The 26,313-nt window shown below is 44.8% G+C and overlaps 1 protein-coding gene across 9 annotated transcripts in view; it reads right to left on the bottom strand.

Annotated features, from left to right (window-relative positions):
* Positions 1 to 26,232, bottom strand: part of DPP7 (dipeptidyl peptidase 7) — a 38,403-nt gene extending 12,171 nt beyond the window's left edge. For 2 of the 9 annotated variants that reach the window (XM_085593954.1, XM_085593956.1), the window contains exons 1-11: positions 26,136 to 26,232; positions 25,724 to 25,837; positions 20,974 to 21,113; positions 20,140 to 20,303; positions 14,538 to 14,673; positions 10,440 to 10,521; positions 8,511 to 8,677; positions 7,287 to 7,347; positions 5,891 to 6,009; positions 5,657 to 5,813; positions 5,275 to 5,406 (exon numbers count right to left, since the gene is read on the bottom strand). In XM_085593954.1, the coding sequence (XP_085450080.1) occupies positions 5,275 to 5,406; positions 5,657 to 5,813; positions 5,891 to 6,009; positions 7,287 to 7,347; positions 8,511 to 8,677; positions 10,440 to 10,521; positions 14,538 to 14,673; positions 20,140 to 20,303; positions 20,974 to 21,113; positions 25,724 to 25,837; positions 26,136 to 26,211 (1,348 nt within the window). In that variant the 5' untranslated portion in view covers positions 26,212 to 26,232. Of the gene's footprint in view, positions 1 to 2,505; positions 5,407 to 5,656; positions 5,814 to 5,890; positions 6,010 to 7,286; positions 7,348 to 8,510; positions 8,678 to 10,439; positions 10,522 to 14,537; positions 14,674 to 20,139; positions 20,304 to 20,973; positions 21,114 to 25,723; positions 25,838 to 26,135 lie in introns of those variants that run through there. The other 7 variants (XM_085593957.1, XM_085593958.1, XM_085593952.1 and 4 more) reach the window with 6 other exon arrangements.
* Positions 26,233 to 26,313: the final 81 nt, after the last annotated feature.

Below are 26,313 nucleotides of genomic sequence, written 5' to 3'. Positions count from 1 at the left end.
TAATTGTTTTTTTATTTTAACTTCCTTAACAAACTGTTGGGTCAGATCAGTCTCCGAGTTCCACAGCCTGTATCTGTTCCATAATGTGCTCCTCCAGTGCAACTGAAGCTCAATTTGTGGCTCCTTGTTCAAAAGCTTGAAATGCTGGGTCCATAATCCACTTTGGTGTTTCTACATGCTGGGACACTTTTGGCTTAAGTGGAGTGTTGTGGGAAGGCCACCACTGAGCCAGGGATTCTGTCCTTCACAATAGAAAGCCTTGGCTTTCACTGAGAAACAGAGCTGGGCATGGGCAGAGCACAGAGAACTGCAGGGCTGTGGACTTGGGACCATCTCATACTTGGGGCTTTGAGCCACATTCAGGAAATACTGACGTATATGCTCAAAAAAAAAAAAAATCAGCAGATGGATGGGGCACAGTTACCATCTAATCCCTGAACTTTTGAAAGCTGAATTCTCATTACAGGTCTTCAGAAACTGGCAGTTTTGCAAGGTCCCTGGTGTTGGCTGACAGGATCCTTGTGTTTTGCAAGACTTCAATTTAACAGGATTTTCAGCAATCCATGCCAAGCTCAGGTACAGCTCTGTTTACTCCTCCAAAGAATACCCCTTGTTTCCTGTTCCATGCATGTGTGATGTTGGCGGTGATGGCAGATGAAGACAGGAAAGGTTTTTGCAGTAACACATTTACAGTTTTGTCAATTTTTCCTGTGCTGCAGAACTTGCCTCTTAGAAATAGCCCTGCAAGGGAATTCAGCTCCTGATTGCCAGTGTCACACTCAGTATAATTAACAGGATGAGTCAACTGACATGATGGGCTAGCTTCATGAAGCTTGTTGCTTCCAAGAGAAGGGGTTAAGATTTTTCTGACTTTGGATTTGGGAAGACTTGTTTTTTTTTGTTCTCTGAGTACTGCTGGAGATAGTTGTCCAAAGTTGGAAGCCTCTGCGTCCACTGGAGCCCAATACTGAGTTCCTGTTCTGTACAATGTTCCCACCTTGGCTGCACTCATTGTGTCAGTAAATGATGATAGAACAAATGAGCCTTTGTTCAACAACCTCACTGGTGCAGGCCTTAAGCACAGGGCCTGCACCCATGGTCTGGTCTGGGTCACTCACTGCTTATATGCCATTTTCCTTGTGTGGCCCTGAAGTTCAAGCAGGAGCAGCATTCCCATGGTGCTCAAGAGTGGTGCTTTGGGGCTCTTCCCTTCAGCTCAGCACTACACAACAGGGTTTTCTTTTTACCTCCCATGCTTGCTTGCCAAAGGATTCAAAACATTATTGATGTTGGTGGAATAGGCTTCAGGCTTCTGTCATGATTTCTTTTATGGCGCTGTTCATCTGTGCTGGATGTCCATGTGTATTATCTCTTTGCCATAGTGTCTAAAAGCCTTTAGTTTATCCTTCTGTATCAATCAAACTATGTGTATTCCTTTGGAATAAGAACTATCTGTAAGAGGAAAATAAGAACTCAGTCCAAGAGAAGGGGATTAAAAATCTTGTCCTTCTGGAAGGTCAGCAGATACACAGGCCTCCTTTCTCTCTGAGGCATAAACCCAGCCCTAGTGACTGGGCTGGGATGATTGCAGTGACTTCCTGAAACACTTGCCCCTGAACCTGGCTGTGTTCATACATTGCTGGGCTAATGATTACTGGCTACCTGCTTACAGGTGTGAAGAGTGCTGTTTGAAGGGAAATAAAAGCAGGATGCAATACTTGCTCTCTCCTTTTTTTCCCTAATGTGTTAATCCTGAATAATGGCTGGGGTATAGCAAATCTGAATTCAGAAAAGTTGTGGGTTCTGAGCCTAACAGAGGATGACCACTTCAGTAAGGCTTGATATTGCAGCAATAAAGCCAAAGCCTGACTTGAGCAGGAGCAAAAAGAACTAAGCAGGACCCGTAGAGGTCTCCATCAGCATGAACAGAGAGGATTCAGGTCGACAATGTAGTGCCACTGGCAGTCTTGGTGTGAGTTTTGTAGGGACTGGAGTTTGATTAATTCAGTCTTCCAAGTTGTCCTTCATTTACATGTATCTGAAATAGCTGATCAGCAGATCCATCTGTTCTTGCTCTCCTCAGCATCCCTGGCTGGAGGAACCAGAAGCTTTGGTCTTTTGTTAAGGACAGGGCAGAGGTGGATGAAACGGATCTCGGCACCCAAATAATGGCTCTGGGAACCAGTCCTGCTGTGACCAGGGAGGGACCAGCAGTGCAGACAATGACACCAAGCACCACTGTGACCATGCTGCACAAACAGTGAAAACCTTTGGGGACTCAGGAAAGCTCTCCACTCACTCATCACTGTAAAGTAAAATCAACTGAGGCAGCTGGTTACCAGGACTTAGTACTTCTGCAGTTATGCTAGTAATTATTGGTGCTTAGTCAGTCTAGTAGCATCTGTTCATGGGCAAAGATTCACCTGGAAAGGTGAGAAGGAAGCTTTTTTATCTTCTTTGGTTATACTACCAAGTTATGAAATAACATCACACCCTTTAAAAAACTTTAGTATCACAGATTTTAATATACTTGTGATTGATTTTAAAAAGCTCTGAAGATGCCTCAGTGGAATGTGCTTTACTGGTCACCAATACACAGCCCTTGAGTGACAGCAGTGCACGCCACGATTCCTTTGTGTAAATCTTCATCTCAGCAACTGGAATCTCTTTGACAAGTTAAAACAGCCCCAACCTACAGCTCTGGCTAAGACTGATAGTCTGTTTTAGATAACTGGTCACTAGTGGAGCTCACCATGACCCTGTGTCAGTCAGAATTATACCTCTGCTTTTCTACTAATCCTCTAGTATTTCCTTTCTCTCTAAAAATGGATTATTTTCAACCTTAAGGTGCCTCATGCAACCATCCTGTTCAGGGCTGTGATGGTTTTTGGACCTTCCAGGCAAGCTTTTTGTATTGCTGCCCTTTGTAACAGCTCATTCTGAGCAGGCAAGCATGGAGCCCAGAAAATGTGGTTTTGGCTTCTGTCGGTGATTTGGCCTTTTGCATTTCTTTTCATGCTCAATGAGGTGTAAGTGGGACACTTTGGAAAAAGGAGTTCCCACCATCATGGCAGAGGAGAGAATAGTGTCCCAGCCAGCCTAGTAGAACCAGTACAGCAGACTGCTGTGTCCTGTGACAGCTTCACCCACGGGCTGTGAGGATGGAAGGGCTCAGGGCTGGCTGCTTGCAGCAGCTCCTGCGTGCTGCTTCTTCACCTGCTCCATGCCTGCAGATTTCACCCAGCTGCTGATGATCCCAGCTTCAAGCCTGCGCACCTCTGTGACAGATGGGGGGTCAGCTGGGTTGCTTCCCCTAGGGAAAGCAGAGCAGTGTCAGTTACTGGACAGTGGGTATTTGCCTCCTGCAGAGGCAGGGTCTGATTTTAAGAACAGAGACTGACTGGTTTGTGCTTCACGTGTGCCCTGGAAACCAAGTTGTAGTGTCGGATCATCTCCAGTACAGTTGGGCAGCAGACCCAAGCTTGCCCTTGCTGGCTGCTGCCTCCTCTGCTCCAGGCCCAAAGGCAGATGGCTAATGCCAGATGGCACTGGACTACTTAATGTGACTGATTGCTGCAGGCTGTCTCACACTTGTGCCAACCCCTGTGCAAGAACATGATCTAATGACAGTAGGTGAGCAGAGTATCAAGTTCTGCACAGCTCAGCATCCCTGGAGGCTGAAAGAGCCCTATGCTGGGGAAGAAGATTACTCTTCCACATTGGGCTGCAGTAGCCATGTACCCATCCTTTCTAGGTACTTGCCCTGTGCTAGGCACTGGTGAGGCCACACTTCAAATCCTGAGGTCAATTTTAGGTTCCTCTTGACAAATAAGACATGGAAGGGATGGAGTGTGTCCGGGGAAGGGAACAGAGCTGGGGAAAGGTCTGGAGCACCATGAGTGGTGGAGGGAGCTGGGGGGGCTCAGCCTGGAGAAGAGGAGGCTCAGGGGGGACCATCTTGTTCTCTACAACTCCCTGACAGAAGATTGTAGCCTGGTGGGGATCAGGCTCTGCTCCCAGGTAACAAGGAACAGGATGAGAGGAAACAGCCTCAAGTTGAACCAGGAGATCTTTAGACTGGAGAATAGGGAAAATTTTTTTCATGGAAAGGGTTGTAGAGTATTGGAACAGACTGCCCAAGGAAGCATTGAATTCACTATCCTCACGACCATTCAAAAAACTTGTGGATGTGGCACTTGAGGACATGGTTTAGTGGTAAGCATAGTGGTCATGTTGTGTTCATCTTAGATCTTTTCTAACCTCAACAACTCTATGATTCAGTGATTCTAAAATATCTCCTGTTTGTTTGGGCTGTGGCTTGCTGAGATCAAATACCCAGGGCATCAGGATTTTGCCAGTCAAAGGAAAGTTCAGAACTTACCGGAGATCAAGGTGATGGGCACCTCCTTTAATGGTAAGTGCAATCAGTGAAGGGCTGAGACTGCTGTTTATCTGGGAGAAGAAGGAGCAAAGACCAATTCTCACCAAGTTACTGAGAAGAACTGGACATGAATTCTGAAAAATGGAACATGGTCTGGGCAAGACTGAGAAAAAGCATGGGAAGACATCCTTGGTACGGCTGGTGTCCGCAGCTAACAGTCTGAATGAACCAGATCACCTGTCCCAAATGAAGGGAATGTTTCTGCAAAGCGTGTACTTTCAGCTGATTCCAGTACAGGCAGTTGGAAGATAGGTGTCCTCTGGACCATGCACCCTAAGCAGCCTGCTCCTCCTGGGATTCCAAGCCAGTCTAAAACAATGAGCTTCTGTATCCAATCAGGAGCTGAACTAACACAAAATCCAGTCCTGGATTTTTAAATTTTAGACTGGACACTGACAGCACTCTGAGGTTTTGTTGAATCTAAGCCAAAACATCTCCTAGTTTTCATCGCTGCTCATAGCACCCACCTGGTCTCACCAAGTGTGCTGGGACAGGAGAGAGGCAGGACCATATGGCTGGCACCATTGAGACCGCATGTGAACACAGAAACACACCAGGTTGTGGTTCAGACCCTGGGTGTGGGATAAGGAAGGTCCTACCATGTCTGCACTAGTGAAGTCCCATTTGTTCAATCAGTATTCCTGGCTGATGGACACTACTCAATGTGTCTGTCATTAGTGTCCCAAGAGTCCTCAGTGGTTCACCATGAAACAGCTCCTCACAGAAACTCATGTTAAAACTGAATTGCCAGTGCTGCTCTGAAAGGGAGGGAGGGCAGTATGTCACCTGCAAAGGCTGCTCTGTGCTCAGGGTACAGAAGTGCATATGCTTACCCCACCTCCAGCCCATGGGTCCAAGTCTCCATTTGAAAAAATGATGTTGCTTGCACTTTTCAGGTCTGAAATTCAGAGAGTTCATAATTGAGAGGTCTCCTTCCTGCCCAGTTATCCAAATGTGTTTGGCTACTGCAGCAAACATGGCCAAGAACAGAAAACATCAAATAATTGAACAAATTACTGGTAGTTTTTATGTTTTCCTCTTCTGTACCAAAGAGATACAGAAAGGTGTGTTTGGCTCAAGTCAGCACAAGGCTGTGACTTTCTGCCAGGACTCATTAGTCTGCTGTGTCTCTCCTCATGGGGCTCAGATGGACTGAGGGAAACAGGGAGACAGCTACAGGGTAATACAAAGGGACAAGCAATCAGCACAACTCACCTTCTCCCCAAAAGTTTGTCTGCAGCCAGTGTGCTCGTGGCCTCACATGCCACTTGTTCCAACAGTACTGTTCACGCATAGCCTCTGTGAACGGCATCTCGGGGAACATATCTGTCACATTATTACTGTCAAATGTTAAGTTGATCTCAGTGCAAACCTAAGAGAAGCACAAGAGCTGTCATTGGGCAGGGGCATAGACAGGACAGTAGCTGAAACCTGTTGGGGGGCCCTTACCTGGTAGTCCCAAGCCTCTGCATCTGGGCCGGTGCCACAGCCCGTGGGGTCAGCACAGGACTGGTACAGCTGGTATATGTTATAACACTGTGCCAAGCCAGAGGAGTTGTAGAACACCCCTGCCAGGTGGGAATACAGCACAAAACCAGTCAGTAACTGCTGTCTCACTCACCACCTCCCACATGAACTTCATGGCCAAAACTAAGCCAAGGGCTGCGTGAGTGTGCAAGGATGGGACAGAACTCACAAGAGCTTGGAACTGCAAGGTTACAATCTAGCTTTGTGGCAAAGTTTTTATATGGGGCTGACAAATTCCTTCAGATGTCACAAACTTGGTTATTGCCCCAAATTCAATGTAATATTGTCCTGTTTAGACAATTTCCTTTGTAACGGGTTAAAAGCCTGGATAGCAGATGGTTAAGTATGCAGGAAAGCTAGTCTCCTGCCTAAAGTTCTGGTGGATTATTCTTGTATGATTAAACTCCACCAAGTGAATGTAGCTGGGGAGACAAGGAGAGGCATGAGGTGCTCCCCTGGAACTGGGAAGAAGAAATCCACTCTTGGCATCTTAAAGAAACAAGACTCTCACTCTTCTCACAGAAGAAGTAGCATGTGAATACATCCAGTAGATCTGACAGTGTTTGCCAAGACATTAGTGTTTTAAGAAAGCTTCCAGCTACCAGCCAAGTATCTTTAGCAGTAATTAAGGATTGGTACATTTCTGACTTGGGGCAGATACATCATTTGGAAAAAAAAATTAGCTCCCAGTCATACTAAATTGCATTACATCTGTAAGAATTCCTTAATTTTTTTTTTTGTCTGCCACTCAGAAATAGTTTTTCTGAGTAATGACAAAGGTAGAACTCATTTTTAATAAGCAACTTGAAAGATTTTTTGAGGAACTCTTCAAAAGTTCTCTGAATTCTATTTCTATTAATAATTTCCTTACAAACACTTCTGGCTGACAAAATATGTGTGTATACAAGATGTATTTAAGATTGCCTTGCCCCTGGATTAGGACCACTTCTCAACAAGGAGACCAGAAAACTTCCTTCAGTGAATGTGCACTCAGCCCGTAACTGCTAGAGCCAGAGTATGGGTAAGCTTCTAAAAAGAACTAAGTATCTCAGAAATCCACATCTCATGGACAGACAACAGGCTATGGGGCTTCAATGCCTAAGAAACACGACAAGAATAAGTTGGGAAAGGTGAAAGAATGAACCTATGGGCCACTGTGAGACATCCCAACAGACAAAATCAACAGGAGGCAAAATGTCCCAGAGGGAGATCAGAGTCATACCAACTCCCCTGACACAGCAATGTGACAGGTCTACTGACAGGTGCTTCTAGAACATGTGGTGGTACATAAAAGATCAAACTGATAATATTAACTCACCAACAAGAGCAGCCAAGCCTTCAATTGGGTCTTTATGGGCAATAATTTGTTCACAGCCGACCTGGATAAGGCACATTACAGGCAAATGGCAGACAGAACAGCTACCAGTTGCTTTGTTGAAGGGCTAAGCTGGAAGACTCATTAAAATTATTATTTACATATTTTATGGTTCAGTAGCTTTCCAAAGGCCTAATGCAACAGGTCTTGAAGTTTTTAGCTTCCTCCCCTGTAGCAACAAAATACATAGAAGCAGGGAGACAGGACAAGAGCAGACAGTTCCTTCACCAAGTTAGGGAGTTGTGGAGGAGCCACAGCGATACACAACAGTTCCTCCTACAGTCAGAATATTTCAATGCCCTTTTCAGGGAGTGGGGGAATGTGCAGAATAATTATTTCCATTTTAGAGGTCACTAAACAGAACTTAGAAGGAAACTGGATGCCTGGTGAAGCCAGAGGCAGCATGTCCAGAGTTCCAATGCAGCAGAGCCTGTGTGACCTCTTGCACAGTGTGCTCCAGGTAGGACTAGAACCCTAAATACCACAAAGCCAGAGGCAAATGAAGTCCCATGGGCTTGACAACACACCAGAAGACACCAAGAATTGCAACAGTCTCTGGTGATCTCGGATCAAAGCTGGTACCTTTCAAAAGCAGCTGGTGTCTTAGAGGTCTTTGTAAACCCCTGAGAACTTGGCCCTTTTCCCACACTTTGCCATCCGTGATTCTCTGCAAAGTTCACCTGTTTCGCAGCTCCCATAGCAGCAGGCTTTTTTCTGCACTATATTTGAGGTATGTCAGCTTCCTAGGCAATACTTCCAAAAGAGCCTGATTTTCACATCTCCATCCCTACCCACTGAGAAAAATACCTCTCTGAAAGCATGTTGAGATGGGCTACAACATAACTACTTTTTTCTTTTTTTTAAGCTACAAGTTTTTAGTATTTAAAAGCTGAAGTCAATCAGCTTGCACAGGTGTTTGTGTCTAAGGTAAAGGCAGAGCAGAATAGGAGTGACTCCAGCAAACCTCACAGCAGTCACCATCACAGAGAAGTTTCAATTGTGTAGATTTACAGTCAGACTGGAAGGGCTGCAACATACACCACTACTGGTCACCCTGTGACCAACACCCTGTTACCCTCTGACACCTGTCACTCTGTGACCAACACCAATGGTGTCTGCCAGACAGTGTCCTAAGCTCCACTCACCCACTCACACCAATGTCCTCACCTTCACTGGATTGGCAGGGAGGTCACCCATGAATTCAGTTTTGTATGGATAGTCCATCATGGCCATCATGGTGAAGGCATTTCTAGCAAACCCAAACAGCTGGTAAACATCCTCCTTGTTAGAGATCTTATTGCATGTGGCCATTTTGCTGCTGATCTCATCATAGGCTTCAAAAGAAAGGAAAATAAAAGACACAAACTTCAACAGCAGAAACTAATACCAAGCTTCAGCATCTTGTTTCACTCAGGAGTAAGAAGATGCTGTAACATAAGATGAGGTTTTTAGTGGAAAGGACACACTGTATCTAAATTTACACACACGAACAGAACATTCAGGCACAGCTTCCCTGGGGAGCCTGGAGGAATCAGCATGTACCAGGACAGAACTGGTCCCAGCTAAAACAGTGAGCAGAGCAGCCTGTCCTCACCAGTGCCGTGATGGCTGATGGCTGTCCCTGCTCATGCCTGCAGGAGCTCCTTTCCCTGCAGGAGCATGCCTCATGCTCCTTTCCCTGGCAGGGCTGCTATGTCCCACAAGGCAGGCTCCCCAGGCAAACTCTCATGCAGGAGAGCAAGGTACAACATATACAACCCAGTGAGATTCAAAAGCTGGAAGAACTGGCAGAGGCAAGAAAAAAAAACCCAAACAACTAAAAAATAAATAAAAAAAAAAGGAAACAAAAATCCCAACCCCAAAAAAACAAATACCACCACCCCCCCACAGGGAAAAAAAAAAAAAAGCACAGCTTCTTGGGAGGAGGAGGGTGCATCTGCAGTAAGAACTGCCAGATGAGAACAGTCCTCACAAATGATTCTCAAGATCTCAAGGCATGCCTTCAAACATCAGTGGGATGCAGAGGTCAGCCAGAGTCAGGAAATACATCTTTAACGACGTTCCTTCAAAATGTACCCATACACCTTTGCTTTTCTGCTGTGGAAAGCTGCTCCCTTCATTTTCATCCTCCACATTTTGCAGTCACAGATCCTGTTCCTATGCTGTTCTACAGCTGACCACTAGAGCATGGCTGCTTTTGCTTTGAAACCCACAGCCTGGGACCTGACTCCAGATACACACTTGAGGGCCAAAGCCTTAAATATGACCACCTTACTCCCAGTTGCAGTAAGCAGGCCCCAGGCAGAGCTGGAAGAGCTCAACTAGTAAACAATAACATTCTTCCTGCTGTGAGCCAAAGCTAAAATGGCATTTTGATCCCTGGGCTCCTCTGGCAGTTCCAAGACCAGCAGCAGCTGGGAGGCATACAGCTCCTGACACACAGCATGACAGACCAAGGCTCAAGGCAGACCCACAAGCCACTACATCTGTCCCAACACCACACATAGCTTCCAGGAGATGCTGCATCAGCCCATGGCATGTGGTCCAGCCTACTTAGGAGCCATTGCAGAGGTCTTCACCAGTCTGTCCTAACTGTCTAAGACTGAAGATGGAAGGGACTTGGATGATTGCTTTAGGACCTACACTGCCCTCCACATATTTCTCAGATCTGTCCAGTGAGCTGAGTCACACAGCTGTCATACAGCTGTCATACCCACCAGAACAGGTCTTCATGATGCGGATATTGAGGACAAGTATCTGGTGAAGCATATGGTTTTACTAGCTGTAAATACTATGCAAGTGGTTTTCACTTGCAAGTGGTTTTGCATTTTGGGGCAGAAGAAATGGTTTCATTAACACTGTGCAAAGCTCCACATAACTACTTATGTTTCAGTATTGGTTACCAATTTTAATGCTAACTGAAACTGTTAATAAAAGAAAAAAAAAACAATTGTACAAGCAGAAAGAGGAAGCCATGTGGACATCTTCACTGAATTATCTAAACAACTAGCTGAGGTAAAGCTGTATCAACTTTTTCCCTTCATGGCTGGGAATGGTGGCTGCCCTCAGGAGCCATCTGCAGGGCTCTCTTCTTACCTCCACTCAGGCACAGGTCCTTGATCTGCTGGAAGGCTTTACGGACAGCTGTGACACAGCCTAGGCTGGACTTCTGAAAATCCTGAAGGGACATAAAAGGTATGAGATTACAGTTTCCCATAGGAGATATTTAAGAGACTGCAACAGAAAGAACTGCCAGAAAGACCAGAAGATGACATGGGTTATTAGCCCGCTGGTCAGCACCTCATTTGCATTTCCATGACCAGTGCTTCTGCCTTCTCCTTCAGTCTCAGCAAGTCTCTGCAGAAGCCAACACTCTGGACAGCTCAGGCCAAGCAGCAGCTGTGTCACCAGGTCTGGCTGCGATGACCTGTGAGACAGAACACTCTGCCCTTCATAGAGCATCAGGCTGAACATGAAGCAGCAAGACAATATGAAGCATGCCTCAGAGAGGGGGGCAGGCTGAAAAGGTCATAAGGGGTTTGTTGTTTTTAAACACAAAGCAGAGTCCTTGAAAATTTACTTTGTGAGAAGGAGCCATGGGAGAAGTCAGTTATGCACTGGGAGTATAAGACCAAGATCTGCTTTTCTTCTTAAGCCTACTAGTGGCCTGCCAAATGAACATGTCCTTTTTCTTGGAAAAACCATTACTGACCCTGAAAAAGCAGTTTAAGTTAGGTTTGAAGAGCTGTGGCTGGTTATGGTGGATCAAGTTGTTTCTGTGATTGAAGGCCCTAGGAAATCAAGCTCTTTCTCCTCTTTCAAGTTGTAAGGCAGATTAGATCTGCTGGTAGCCAGTGTTTTGTAACAAGAAGAATTATTAGGGCTCTTCTGAGGTCTCTTTACCCTGCTAGAGCAAGGTAAGTAACCACAAATCACTAGCTAGGTGTTTTTCTTATAAAGACTGAAATGTAAATTTTAAGGAATTTAGAGATTTTAGAAGAGCTAAGATTTTAGTTAGAGATCAGCCTTACTAGAGTTAATTAAAATAAATTAGTAGGCCTTGATGAAGTTAAGAGTTAGTACTTAGCTATTAATTAATTGCTTGTCAGCACAATGTTTAGTTAGCTAGGTTTATAATGAAGAATATAGAAACTGACAAATAGCTTTTAGGAACTAGGACAATTGTGGGCCTCCTCTGTTCTGAAACCAATTGAAGACAAGGAATGGGAGTTCTACCAAGAGTTCATTTGTCATATTTGCATTGAAAAGGTAGAAAGGTCAGAACAAGGAAGACTTCATTTACTTCCTCATTTTGGGACCCCTCCCCATGAAAGGGACCACTGACCCATTTCAAGGAACAAACTACACATGCTTAATAGCTTTTGAAATGATTAGCATATGAAGCAAGGAATGGGATGTACCAAAATGATGAATATGCATTTGTATTTTGGGTATTGCATGGATAAAAAGACTGTAATCACCTGGAAGATGCGGTGTGGATTTGGGAGCTATCCTGCAGGCTGCCCGACATTGAATAAACATACACATTCTAACTTTAAACTGTCAGAGAGTTTTTGTCTGTCACAGTTGGATATTGGTATTAGATCAATATCCATATTTTTTTAATAAATCAAGACCCACCCTCAACTAAAAAATAGATTTGGGACCTTGCTTTTCTTCCTAATTCTAACTTTGTCTGATAATTATGTTTAAAGAAATAATTTTGGAGTTTTCCACAGTTTACCAGAGCATCCCTTTAGGAGTTCCAAAAATCCCTCTGGATTATTGATCTTCACCTGCTAATGGCTCTAACTGGCATGTGGGGAATGTTTGCCCTGGGACAGACAAGCAGGTCTGCTCTGGCTGCTGTGATGGCTGAGCTCTCTAGGCACTGATGGGCTGCTGCCAAGCACTACCTGGCATGAGGACCCTTATAGACCAGAGGCAGTTCAGCTTAGCAGAAGCAGGAGGAACTGCAGTCATTTCCATGTGCCTTCATTGGGATTAACAGCTCTCATGGGTGTTCTCAGCAAGAACAATCAGATTTCAGATGCATAAATTGCAAATCAGAGCAACCTCCACACTGAAGATGGAAGGGAGTACTTTGAAACCATATAGCGCGTGCTTAAGAGCTCAGCCCAGAGCTTGCCTTACTACTGCAGAGAAAATAGATTTTTAAATTAGTTGTAAAGTTTTTTCACATGAAAAGGTTTTTTAATTAGTTGGAAAGTTTTTTTCACACCCTAAGTTTGAGGGCATGTAATGACTACCAGCATATTCACAGCTGAAGCAAGACAAGGATGCTGAAAGGAAATCAGCTGCAACCAGGGAAGAATCCCCACTACAGGGCTTGTTAGCTGACTAAATGGAAAGGAATAGGATGAATGTGTCTTTACAAACAGACTGTGAATCTGCTTGTAGATAGGGCCAGAGACTTATAGATAGGGAAGTAAAAAAAGAAACTACCAGCTCTAGAAAATGCTACTAATTGACATGGACCATTGCTCAGCCAAGGTCATGTTAAATTCCTGAACTTAGAGAAAAAAAACAAAAGCTTAATAGAATTATGTATCATGTTTTGCTGTATAAAAGTAAAAAAAAAGAAGGGGTGCACAGAAAAGGGGGACATAGAGCATGTCGTTCAGGAAGTCTGTACCTTCCAAGTACCTCAGCCAATGGGGAAAGGAAGAGGGTGATGAGTCTGGGAAATTAGGATAGAAAGGGGGCTGCATCCCTCAACCATTTGAAAGACCCCTGGGGAAATGCCTCATGACCTCTCCCTTTATTTGAATAAAATTACAGGACTCCTCTGTCTCCTTTTTGGACATAAACCTCTGGCACTGTGAATTTTTCCACACAAAATGGTATTACATTTTTTTGTTTGAAAATATGTAACTAAGACAAGATATATATTATTCTTTTATGCACTTAAGAGTTTAAAATGTGTTTATTTTCATATAAGTCTCTTTGTTAAACTTACTGGTAAAGCTGTCTGTTGTGTAAGTCCGCACAGAAACAAGTTGTTCACGTATATAAGTAAGAACAAAGAGACCAGAAGTTACATACAAAAGTGTGGTCCTTGAAGTGGAGAGTAACAGCAAAGTAACACAAGAGTGACAAGAATGTGTCAACAAAGATGAATCACCTCCAGACCAGAGGGATGGGGAGAAGAATGCTAAGGTAGCCCAAAGGTAACCTAAGACTAAGAGCAAGGTAAAAATCACCCCTAAGACATCTCATGCTAATGTCAGACCACCCTGGTATAGTGAACTGACACTGACTGGAGCATGTGCAGAAAAGCACTGATTAAGTTGACCCCTGAACAAGTTCTGTGCAACTTCTTTGTTGTAACTTGTATAAATGCCTGCAAATGCCCCAAAGAGAGGTGCCAGCTTAATGAACTATAGCCTAGCAATAATTCTGGGCAGAAAAGCATGAAAGGTCTCAGCTCTGTGTGCTCACTGGCTCCTGCACCAGGCACAGACCTCAGCCCCAACTGAGGGATAACGAAGTCAGTTAATACAAAGTCATCTGTGTCACCCAGACCTAGAAATTAATGTCAAAAAAGAGGCAGAACAGACACCATCACAAGATTTCAGTACAACCAGCTAGTACGTTTCCTTCCTTATTAGATAAATCTAAGTCAGTTCTAACACCAACTTTTCATGGCCTTAAACTGCAAAAGCCACATTTAAATTTTAGTTTAAGTGATCCCAAGACACCTTGCAAATTTTAGTTATGAAATGAAGATTTCCAAGTTCTTCACTGAAATGCAATCACCTTGGCATGCAATCACTAAGAAGGCACTGTGAATCATTGGTACCAATACAGCATTTTGGGAGAGGATTTGAAAAATAAATTATCCAAAAGGAGTTCAGGCAGGCACAAAGGAAAACTTTCAGGCTGTAATACAGTCAAGCCACTAGAAATGGGAAAGTCAATTCTTAGTGGTACTAAAGGTATTGGCACGGAGTTGTGCTTCCTGGAGCAGCACCTTTGAACCCTGAGCTGCCCCAGTGAAGACAGTGCTCAGCCATCCCTCAGCTACTGCTTTTCCTTTCAGGTTGCCATTTAATTGCACTCCCTCCTTAGCAGTGATGCTGTGAAGACAGATATCTATTTAAACACCTGGAAAATAAAAAAGAAACAGCATTCCTAAAGAAAATACTGCTCCTGAAAATAGATGCTACTTACTGCTGTGACATCTCTGAAGAACTGGGTGGGGTCTCCAAGCCCAGCCACAGACAGCAGAGGAGCACTGGCAGCTAATGCTCCAGCCACGACATTTGGGTATTTCATCCTCAGGTAAGCGCTCAGCATTCCTCCATAGCTACCAAGGAGAGACAAGAGTTATTTCCTTTAACAGACAACTTATACTGTAATAACTCAAAAGTTTAGGCTAACATTTACAGGCTCACATAAACCAAGGCAACAATAAGCTCATGGATATCTGTGATGCCTCATGTTTTCACACATGCTCCGTGATATGCATGATGCTCATGGATGCCTGTGATGCTTTGTGCCTCATTGTCATGTTGATCCAATGAGCAGCACATAGTGCTCTTACTAGACTTCCCCCAAATGTTCACATCAGCTCTGGTGGGAACACAGCAGCTCAGTTTGCTTCTGTAGACAAATGTAAATCCTGCCTCAGTATTTAACTTTGCACCATCCTGAGCATGTCCTGATAGCTTCACAGCAAAGCAAACCACGGTTTGAGAGAAGCACTCACTGTTCAAAGAGAGAAGACACATTGTACATTTTGTATACAGAATGACAAGAACTAGTTAGAACTAGTCAGAACTTTGCCAAGGTTTTGGCAAAGGGTGTCCATGAACATGGCAGAACAGGCAGCCCACTTGACTCCTGGAAAATGGAAGCTATCCTCCCTGGGCACCCCAAATAACAGCTGCATAGTTGATCAGCACAGATACAAGGAAGGAAAAAGTTAACAAATGCAACAAGAAAAGCCAAAGCTACCTTAGTAGCTTCAGTGCCAGGGCCACAATCTACACATGGATCAAAAGCTGCATGATAGACCCAAGATTACAGCAGTCATTAATTTGCTGATGATTGCAGAGTTCCTCTGAGGCCATTGGGGGTGGCAAATGACATCCCCAAAACACAGATTAAACCTGGTCTAACTCCAAGCTTAAAAGCACTCAATCTCCCTGTGTACCACCACAAGTGGTTCAGTAAATACTGTTCCCACAATACCCATGTGTAAAGCAATTTGCATTTCTCTAGCCCTGGTCCTGGAGACAGGCATTACCTGAAACCTGCTGCAAGTAATTTCAGGTTAATTTCATGAACAGTTATAAGCACCAGAAGTGTTTTATCACCCGGGAAATGCTGTGCTTCTCCAGCACTGCCATATTTCAGTGTTCTTCATTTGGGTCTAGTGTGTTCAGGAATGCAGCAGACTGAGCCTTCAATTACACACAGAGAGATGCAGTCTAACAGGCAACCAGCTAAGAGGTTTTGCTGAATCCCTCTCCCATCTTCCTATCCCAGGACAGCTTCTGGGCCTTTCCACTCTAGCTACTGTACTGATAGTCACAGTATAAACCTCCATGAGATCAACAGTTCAGTCACCACACCGCAACCAGCTGAAGGCTTAATGATAACTATCATGCCAAATGCTTTTTAGCTCACTGCAATTGAATTCAAAGCTCTGTACTTCTGAAAGACTTCTGGAGGGAAGTATCCCTCTACTACAACAGAGGGGATCCATCAAGAATCAAGGACATCACATCCACCCAGCTGTAGCAACAGTGAGAAAAGACTGCTGCAAGGAGCCAAAGAGCAGCAGAGCAGAATTATGAAAAGGCCTACAATGAAAATGGCTGGATGCTGTTAAAGAGGCTGTGTTTAATAAAAAGCTGTGTGGTCCCTCAAGATAATATTTTACCAATTACTAATTTCTTGTGTTTACAATGTAGAATGTTCTGATCCTTCAGGAGGAATTTCTCATTTTCCTAGAGTTACAGAACATGCTAAGCTGAAAGAGACCCATCATGATCATTGAGCCCAACTCCTGGCCCTATGCAGGACACACCAAGTATCCCATCCTGTGCCTGGAAGTGTTGTCCACACTCTTCTTGAACTCTAACAGGCTTGGTGTATGACCACTACTTCCCTGGGGAGCCTGTTCCAGTGCTCAACCACTCTCTGAGTGAAAAACATTTTCTTGATATCCAATCTAAACCTCCCTTGACACAGATTCATACTGTTTCCTTGAGTCCTTTCACTGGTCATGAGTGAAAGAGATCAGTGCTATCCCTCCACGGGACACTGAAGAGGGCAGTGAGGTTTCCCTCAGTCTTCTCCAGGTTGAACAAACCAAGTGGTCTTAGTCACTCCTCACAAGGCGTCCCCTTCAGACCCTTCGCCATCTTCATGGCCCTCCTTTGGACACTCTCCAATAGCTTAATGTATTTTTTACATTGTGGTGCCCTAAACAAGGTGACCCCACCCCAGTGCAGAACACAGTGGGATAATTGGCACCCTGACCCAGCCAGCAATGCTGTGTCTGATGCCCCCTAGGCCATGGTTGACCCTCCTGGCTGCCACAGCACTACTGACTCGTATCCAGTATGCCATTGGACCCCCAGGTCCCTTCCCACATCAGCTCTTCAGCCTCTCATTCCCCACTCCATACACACAGCCAGTGTTGCCCCATCCTAGGTGAAAAACCAAGCACTTGCCATTGGGAAACTTTGTATGGTTGGTGATTATCCATCTCTCTGACTTATTAAGGTCTCTCTGCAGGGCCTCGCTGTCTTCAAGGGAGTCAACAGCTCTTCCCAGTGTTGGCAAACTGACTTAGTATTCCTTCAAGTCGTTTGTAGGAGCCCACGACATCCCTCCAGCTGCCCTAGCTGTCTCAAGACCCTCGCAGGGGGCTTGGAGACCTTGGCACGGAGTCAAAAACACCTGTGGCTTCGATTTTAGCCCTTGGAAAAAACTGCCAACTTTGTGTGAAGATTTTCAGGTCACAAGAGTTTGAGTTAATGTAACAAAGGGTGAAAAAGTAGAATTTTGGGGTTTTTTAGAATGGGGTTCAGGAGGTAAGATGGAGGAATTTGGGTGTGTCTTGTCCTTCTTCTCCTTCTTCTTGTCCTCCATCTTTCACTGTGATGGTGACACTTATTATTGGTTTAGAGTAGAGACACACTGCATAACATAGGTGATGGGTATAGGACATTAATTATAAATAAAGTGCATGTAGTTCATAGTATAAAACGTAAACACTGTCCTAGAGGGCAGACAGAATGCCACGATCCAACTTGGTAGGCAGAGCTCAGCAGGTCAGAGAAAGAATGTTATAGATAGGAGAAAATAAACAACCTTGAGAAGCAAAACTGACGCATCTGGACGTCTTTGGCTGCGGGGCTGGGAGGAAAAGACTTTTTACGATCTTGGGGTCATCTTGACGGCAGAACCCCAGAGTCATTGACACACTGACTTAGTATTCCTTCAAGTCCTGCATCCAGGTTGTTAATAAAGATGTAGAAGAGATGAGGGCTGAGGATGGAATCTTGGAGAATCCCACTAGTGACTGGACACCAGTCTAGTGTTAACCCAGACACTGTAACTCTTTGTGCCAACCAGTGAGCCAGTTGCTCACCCATCATATGCTGGACATTTTGCCCATAAAAATCTTTGGGAGAGATAGCATCAAAAGCTTGCTGAAGTCCAAAATAATCACATTTACTGGCTCTCCTAGATCAACCAGGTGGGTTACCCCATCATAGAAAGAAACTAGGTTCAACATGCACGACTTTCCCCTCCTGAAGCTAGCTGCAACCAATGACTGCATTGCCCTCCAGGTGGTTTTTCAGTATCTCCCAGAATAATATTTGCCATGATCTTCCCAGATTTTACCAGCACTGAAGTGAAACTGGCAGGTCTGTAGTTTGCAAGGTCCTCCTTCGTGCCCTTCTTGGAAACTGGGACAATGTTTGCCAGCTTCCAGTCAGCTGGAACCTCTCTGGATTCCCAAGACTGGTCAAAAATCATCAAGACAGCTTTTGCAATGACATCAGCAGGTCTTTGAGGACTCTTGGATGAATCCCAACAGGCCCCATAGATTTGTAGGGAATCAGATGGAGCAGCAGATTCTGCACATGTTCAGGGTCAACAGGGAGGTGATTATTCTTGCATACATGGTCCTCCAGCTCAAGGCACTGGGGCCCCTTTGGTCTGTCAACCATGGTGAAGACATAGGCAAAGAATGCAATAAACACCTCTGCCTTGTTTCTGTCCCTGTTTGTGAGGTGACCATCCTCATCCTAGAACAGGCCAATGTTATTTCTACATTCCTTTCACCATTAATGTACTTAAAAAATTCTTTTTATCATTCTCCAATTTTAGCAGTTTCAACTCCAATTTAGCTTTAGTCACATCCATTTTCTCCCTATAGTGGGAAGCAGTGTCTCTGTACTCTTCTCATGTCACCTGACCTTGCTTCCACTGGGCATACATCCTCCTTTTTCATCTTATTTCCAAGAGAAGATCCTTGTTCAGCCAAGCTGGCCTTCTGCCTCACCTGCTTGATTTTCAGCATTTGGGAATTGCTACTCCTTTGCCTTCAACAGGTGATATTTAAAAAGTAACCAACACAGATGGACCCCATCACCTATAAAAACATTTTCCGAGGGGCCTTTACTCAATAATTGCCTAAACATCCTGAAGTCTCTCCTCATGGTTTTGCTGGCACTTTTTCTCCTGTCAAAAGAGATTTTAAACTCAATGGCATCATGGTTGCAGTGGCCAGAACCTCCAACCCCCACTTTGCTCACAAACTCCTCTCTGTTGACGAGCAGTAGATCAAGAAGGGTATCTTTCCAATTCTGCTCCTTTAAGAACTGTGCCATGAAGTTGTCATCTGGGTTTTTCAAGGAATCTTCTGGCCTAGATTGTAGTGAGTGATTCTTCCAGCTGATTTCTGGCAAGCTGAAGTCCCCCATAAGGACAAGGAAAGTTGACTTGAAAGGATCCTTAGTTCCTCAAAGAATAATTTGTTTGCATCATCATCTTGTCTGGGAGATCCAAAGTAGACTCCCACAGTGACATCTGCATTATTTATTTGTCCTCTGATTCTTATCCAGGGGCTTTCAACTGAGCCACTGCTAACTGTGAGCTCCTGACATTCTATCCCTTCCACTACATACAATACCATCACTTCACCTCTTCTGCCCTATCCCTCTTGAAGAGCCTGTAACCATCCAGCAGGACACTCCAGCCACAGGACTTATCCTACCAGACTTCACTTTTGATAATGGTGCCAAATCTCTGGGCTTGGGCCAAAGCTTTGAGCTCCTCTTGTTTGTTCCTTATGTTGTATGCATTAGTGTAGAAACATTTCAGGCGAGGTTCACTGTAGCCAACACCTCGTGAAAGCAGGCTGAGGAGTCCTATTAGTGCTTGCTTCCTCAGGTTTTGGCACACCATCCCATTGCTTATGACTGGCAAGGCTGCTATTTTCCCTTTACCCTTTCCAAGCTATTTTTTTTGTGCAGATCTGGATGATTCAGTTATCAAAGAAGCTTAGAAACATCCAGTCAGGGGTGCTTCTCCAATGCAACCACAAATGGAGACTAATTCCTGATGGAAAAGAAGAGTGGGACCTGGTGATGAGCTCATGGGAGCTGAGGCACAGGCACATCTGCTCTCAAAATGATAGCTTAAATCTCTGCATTGAGAACTTTCTTGAGAGGAAAAGAGATCTACAGCAGCGTAACTTTGGCTGGAAAAAGATGCAGAGAAGGGAAGGAGTCCACACAACACTTACCTGCCTCCGAAAGCAATGACAGGGCAGTCTGCAGCACCAAACTGCTGCTTAAGCTCAGTAATGAGCACTGCATAATCAGCAAGGGCTTGTTCCACGGTGAGTAGAGCAGTCTTCTTCAACTGTGTTGACTCAAGTCCAAAGGGAAGAGACTTCCCATAGTACCTCTGAAACAAAAGAGATACACTATGGCAATGCTGGTCTGGGTCTTCTCTACTTTCACCATAGAGCTGGGCTAAGTGTGCACTAATAAAAAGAGATAACGTCTTCTAACTTGTCCATAACTGAGGAAGTGCCTTGTCTCCTGCATCTGATACACAGACACTTTCAGGACAGATCATGGAGTGGATGGCCAGGACATGACAGCTGCTTCAGTGGACGCCAAGTGGGTTCTCAGCACATGTATCTCTCCTGAAGTTCCCAGCTACAAAAGGGAACATGCCTAAGACGATAGATAGTAGATTTAACAGAGTAGTGTGGGAAAGGTTGGCTTGGGACTTTGCAGGGTAGAGAGATTAAATATTATCCAAACAAAGTATCTCTCTACTCCAACATGGAGTTTAAGGCCTGCAGAAATTACTTACAAAAGCAAATCATTAATGGCATAGGCTGTAATGCAACAGCAGTCTGTATCCTGGAGTGCTGGGAGGCATAGTAAAAAAATTACTCAAAAGCCATGATTACAGAAAGATCTTATGTCATGGGGAGAAAGCTTATTGGTCTGACTCAGCTCCATGGCAAGAAATGGTATCACAATTCCAGACCTGCAGAAAGCTGAATTTGGTAACACTGAACAGAACAGGACTCTAAAGGATGTATAATGACCAAAATACTCACATGTTCAGCAAAAATGACAAGTGCTTGCTGTTCCTCTGCTAATTCAAATATGAAGTCAGAGTTCTGAGCAAAAGTCCAGATGTCACCTTCATTGCCAGTATAGAAAAAGATGGGTCCAAATCCTTTCTTCCAGAACTTTGCTGAGGCAATTGAAAGAAAGAAAATTAAAAAAAGAACAAAAAAAACAAAAACAAAAACAAAAAAAACCCAAACCCACAAAAACCACATAATACCCCCAAAAACACAACAAAGAATATGTGCATGAAATGAGTAAATTTTTGGTTTTGGGCAGGAGTTCAACAAGGAAGAACTCTGACAACAGGCTGAGACCTGATCTGGGACACAAAGGTGTCAGAAAGGCGAGGCTCCAGAAATCTCTCATTTGGTGGGGGTAAATAAGAGCTTCCATAAAACCACTACATGGTCTGAAAATTTCACTTCTGCCTGAAAAATACTGAAAATCTCAAGTTCTGTAAGTCCTTTGCAGACAGCTGACCCCAAAAGAGCAATTTCCCATTTATATACCCTTTTTAGTCCAACTCACTCCAAAACATTTGCATAGGTAAATTTTCACAGAAAACTGACATTAGGGAATTGCCTGCATCTTTCTTATACTCCTGCTGTGATGTATAAAGTTGTAAATGACATTTCATAGGATGCTTTGAGTTGGGAGGTACCATCAAAGACCATCCAGTTCAAGCCCCCTGCCACAGGCAGAGACACCTCCAACTAGACCAGGCTGCTCTAAGCCCTGTGCAATCTGGCCTTGAACACTTCCAGGGACAGGGCAGCCACAGCTTCTCTGGGCAACTTGTGCCAGGGCCTCATCACTCCCACAGGGAAGAATGTCTTCCTTACATCCAATATAAATTCACCATCTGTCATCTTCAAACCATTGCCCCTTGTCCTGTCACTACTGGCTTTGGTAAAAAGCTATTCCCCCTGTTTTTCACAGATGTTCTTTAAGTACTGGAAGGCCACAATAAGGTTTGCCCAGAGACTTTTCTTCTCTAGGCTGAACAAACCCACTCTCCCAACCTATCTCCAGAGCAGAGAGGTTCCAGCTGTCATGAGACGAGGGAGAGCTTTAGACAAGCCCTGCCCTTAGCCTCAAATTTTGGCAACATCTTAAATTTAAGGAATCACTCTGGCTCACAGTTCTAATGACAGCAAATCAGATCTACTTATAAAATGAATTATTAAACAGACAAGAGATAACAGATGAAAGACCTTAACCAGAACCACTCACTCCACACTATAAAACTAAAGAACTACTAGTCAGTAACAGTAAACCATAGAACAGTACACTATATCAAGGTATCTATGTTAAAAGTAGCAAAAGAAATAGTATTAATTAGGAGTCAAAGGTAATTTACTACTGAAATGGCTATAACATAGAGAGATCCCTTCACTGAACCCCTGGGGAGTAACCATGAAGCAGATGTACCTGCTCACGAGAGAAATTCCACACATTTCCAGAAAAAAAAAATTTTTTAGCAGATTTCTGCTTTGTCAAAGTTTGGGGTGGCTTTTATAGTTGTAAAGTGAACGGCTATCTGTCAGTCAAAATCCAGCTTGTCAGATCTCACATCAACAGTAAGGTATCTAGGGGCAGTTGGGAAATACCAGACCAGTGTTAACCAATGGGCCCAAAAAACTTCACAATAACACAGCTTGTCCTGTTTGAGATACCTGACTGGCTAACAAACAACAGATAAGCTCTTGGGAGAGGGTGAGATGCTCTGTTACACCAGCTCTCAGATCATTGCTGGGGCTCTAGACTCACTCCAGCAGCTCCACACCCTTCTGGTATTGAAGTCCCTGGGTCTGGAAGCAGTTCTACCAGCGGGGTTCCACCTGAGCAGAGGGACAGAATCCCCCCGCACACCTGCTGCCCACACTGCGAGGAGGAGCCCAGGATATGCTGATATATGTTATATGTGTGTCTTAGGTTAGAAATGGGGGGTGTATACTATTCCTATCTGATGGGGCAGTTATCTTCTGTTAATTGATCAGTTTTCTTTATCTCTTCCATAACCAATCCTCCTTCTGGGGAGACATCTGATGTTAATGGGCCAGTGAGTGCTACAGCATGAATGTTAAAATTACATCATCCCATCGTGAGAAGCTCCACCTAGAGGGAGGAGCCAAGCATTCCTACCTGGATATAATCAGAGCTACAGAAGACCACAGGGAGACCTTTCCACTGGATTCCCAGAGGAGCAGCTGTCTTCTCCACTGGATTTTTCAGAGGAAGACTACATCCTTCTACAAGTTCACTGCTTCAACAGAACTACATCTGCCACTCCAGGAGGACTGCAGCCACCATTTCAATTGGACTGCTACCAACACCCTGACCAACAGGGTGTCACGTCGTATTCCGACTGTCAGTGTTATTTTGTATTACTGCACTGTTTATTTTATTTTTATTTTCTTCCCTAATAAAGAACTGTTATTCCTGCTCTCATACCTTTGCCTGAGAGTCCCCTTAATTTCAAAATTGTAACAATTTGAAGAGAGGGGGTTTACATTTTCCAGTTCAGGGGAGGCTCCTGCCTTCCTTTACAGACACCTCTCTTTTCAAGCAAAGACAATATATAACACATATGTATATGTGTCTGTGTGTGTACATATATATGATGATATATGAAGATGATGTGCTTCATCCTCAGATCACTTTATAACTGAAGGCAAATTGAGTCTGGCAGGACAAGCTGAGCTGCGATGCTAACACTAGCTTATCTAACAAACATTTGCTCTCATGTGGCTGACTTTTAACAAACATTTCATTTTAGCTTAGTCATAAACTGCACAGGAATTAAGAGGGCTAATAAGTAGTTTTCTTCAATAACAAGCCTCAGACTGTCAGTTAAGTGCTGATTTCGACACATCATCCAAAGACACCCTGCCCAGCAGTTGTCCCATGGATGTTGCTGTCACATGAGGCCATTTCCATGAACAGAGAGGCCCAAATTTATTCTGGGCATTCTCAGCACAGAATTGAAAAAGCCAGATTTGACTTGAAATGGCATTTGAAACTTCTCATCAGTGAAACTGCTCCTCTTAATTAATAAAGAGGCCAACTGACTATGATGCATTTGCTTTGGATAGTGGGTAAGTAACTGGAGTGCTCAGTGTTCTCTTTCCTCTCACTCTTCTCATATGTTTAATGGCTCCTGGAGTAAACAACCATCACAGGAGCCAAAACCAAACCAGATGGGCTCATTAAAAAGTTATCTATTTTTAGACTGAAACCCTGGGGAATTGCTAGCTAAACTCAAGAGTATCAGATTCCCTGTTGTGAAATTAGTTTTTATTTTCTTGCTGATAATCTGAAAAGTCTCACATTGAACAAAAAACAGCAGAGGGAAATGGAATTACAGGAATTTTGAGTAAGAAACTCTCTATAAACCAGCAGAACTGCACTGTTAATATTTTGCTTCTCACAAATATTATTCAGTTCTGCCCAGGACTCACAGATAAAACATAACACTTTAAAAGAAAACAAAAATAAGTTGCACAGTGCTTTAAACCATGTAATCCCAACATTCTGTTCAAAAAGGACTACCTAATTAGTGAAATCGCAGCCTTGGGTATGCTCTCAAAATTTATTAGTGTGTCCATATCTCTGGGTTAAAATACATTCATGAATTCATGCCTGGTGAAACACACAACTTGGCACAAATGCTGAACGAGCTACAGAGCAACAGACTATGTGAAGGTGAGCTGGAGCATCTGAAAACCCCAATGCACCTGGGAGGCAGCAGCAGGTGGGCACCAAGCTGGGCAGTGCTCAGGTCTGTTGCTATTCTCAAGTCCACCTTTGTTCTCTCCCTGCAAATTGCTCCCCAATTCCTCTGTATATGCAGGGTTGAAAAACCTGTGACACTGGTTATGGTAACTGCTCTATTTTTAGTCACATGCTGTTTAAAAAAGCCTTTTCTCTTTTACTGTCAGTGACACAAAAGTAAGACACAGCTGGCTCCTTGCTGGCAGTGCTCATTATTTCACATGGATTAAGCTACCTACAGTTGCAAACCACTGACCCAAGAGGAGTTACCTTTTCTACTAAAAATGATCGGTACAGAGTGCAACATTTCAGTTGCTATTTGTTTTTCCTGACGCATTCAGAACACTAAATTACATGCTGGCATTAACTGAAGACACACACAGAGCCAGCTCTGGTGCAAGCCTAATACAGCTCCTGCTTCTAGTTTACTTTGCTCCAGAGAGGCTAGTCCCCACAATCCACTCTGTACCAAACAGCAAGAACAGAAGGCAAGGAGTGAATTCCAGACTGGTTTGTGCTGGAAAGGACCTTAAAGTTCAGCTACTTCGACCCCTCTACCATGGGCAGGGACACCTTCCACTATTCCCAGTGTGCTCCAAGCCCCATCCAACGTGGCCTTCGACACTTCTAGGGATGGGGCAGCCACAACTCCTCTGCATAACCTGTGGCAGGGCCTCCCCACCCTCACAGGGAATTCCTTCCTGATGTGCAGTCTAAGCCTACTCAGTTTAAAGCCAGGCCCCTTGTTCTTTAAGTACATGCTTTTGTACAAAGTGGATGAAAAGGAGAGGAGGATATAGACAATGCTGGGGAATGCTTGGCTGGTACAAGGTTGGCCCTTGGCTAATACTGATTCTTGGCTGCCCAGTGCTCTAGCTCCTGCTTTACCTCGAAACAGAGGCAGTTGAAGCTTAAGCAGAAAGGAATGCAGCCCGAAGCCACAGCACTCACGGGACCTACCCGACACCAGGTACCGCTGCGGGAAGGTCTCGTTGCCGCAGGTCTCGAAGCTGAAGTGGTCCCGCACCTGCGGAAAGAGCCGCTCCTCCAGGCCGGGCCACACGACCCGGGCAGCTGGAGGGGCCATCATCAGACCAGGGGAAACCGACAACAGGCGCTGTCACCCGGCACGGCACAACCCAGCCTGGGAACCCGAGGAGCTCGGAGCGCCCTCCCGGTGCTTCCCAGGCTGGCTGAGGGCTCCGGCCCAGCTAGGCTAGCTCGGGGTCCTGCCCAGGGCCTGGAAAAGCTAGTTGAAGGTCCCGTCCATGGGAGGGCCGGGGCTCCAGCCGAGGAAGGAGGAGGTCAGTCAGAGGGATCCGGCCCGAGGAGCAGGGGGGACTGGCAGAAGTGTCCAGCCCGAAACACCCACCGGGAGAGGCGTGGGCGGACGGCAGCCGCGGGAGCAGCGGCAGCAGCAGCAGCAGCAGCAGCAGCACCGACTCCATAGCGGCCGCGCCACCGGCGCCGCTCAGCGCCCCCGCTCGGGGATCACGCGCTGGCCCGGCGTGCCTTCACGTGACCGGCCGTGGGTCCGGAATGGCGGCTCG

Source organism: Lonchura striata, chromosome 17 (genome assembly GCF_050655825.1).
Source record: "Lonchura striata isolate lonStrDom1 chromosome 17, ASM5065582v1, whole genome shotgun sequence".
NCBI lineage: Eukaryota > Metazoa > Chordata > Aves > Passeriformes > Estrildidae > Lonchura > Lonchura striata.
The sequence above is the reverse complement of the archived record's forward strand: the minus strand, read 5'-3'. Positions and strand labels throughout refer to the sequence as shown.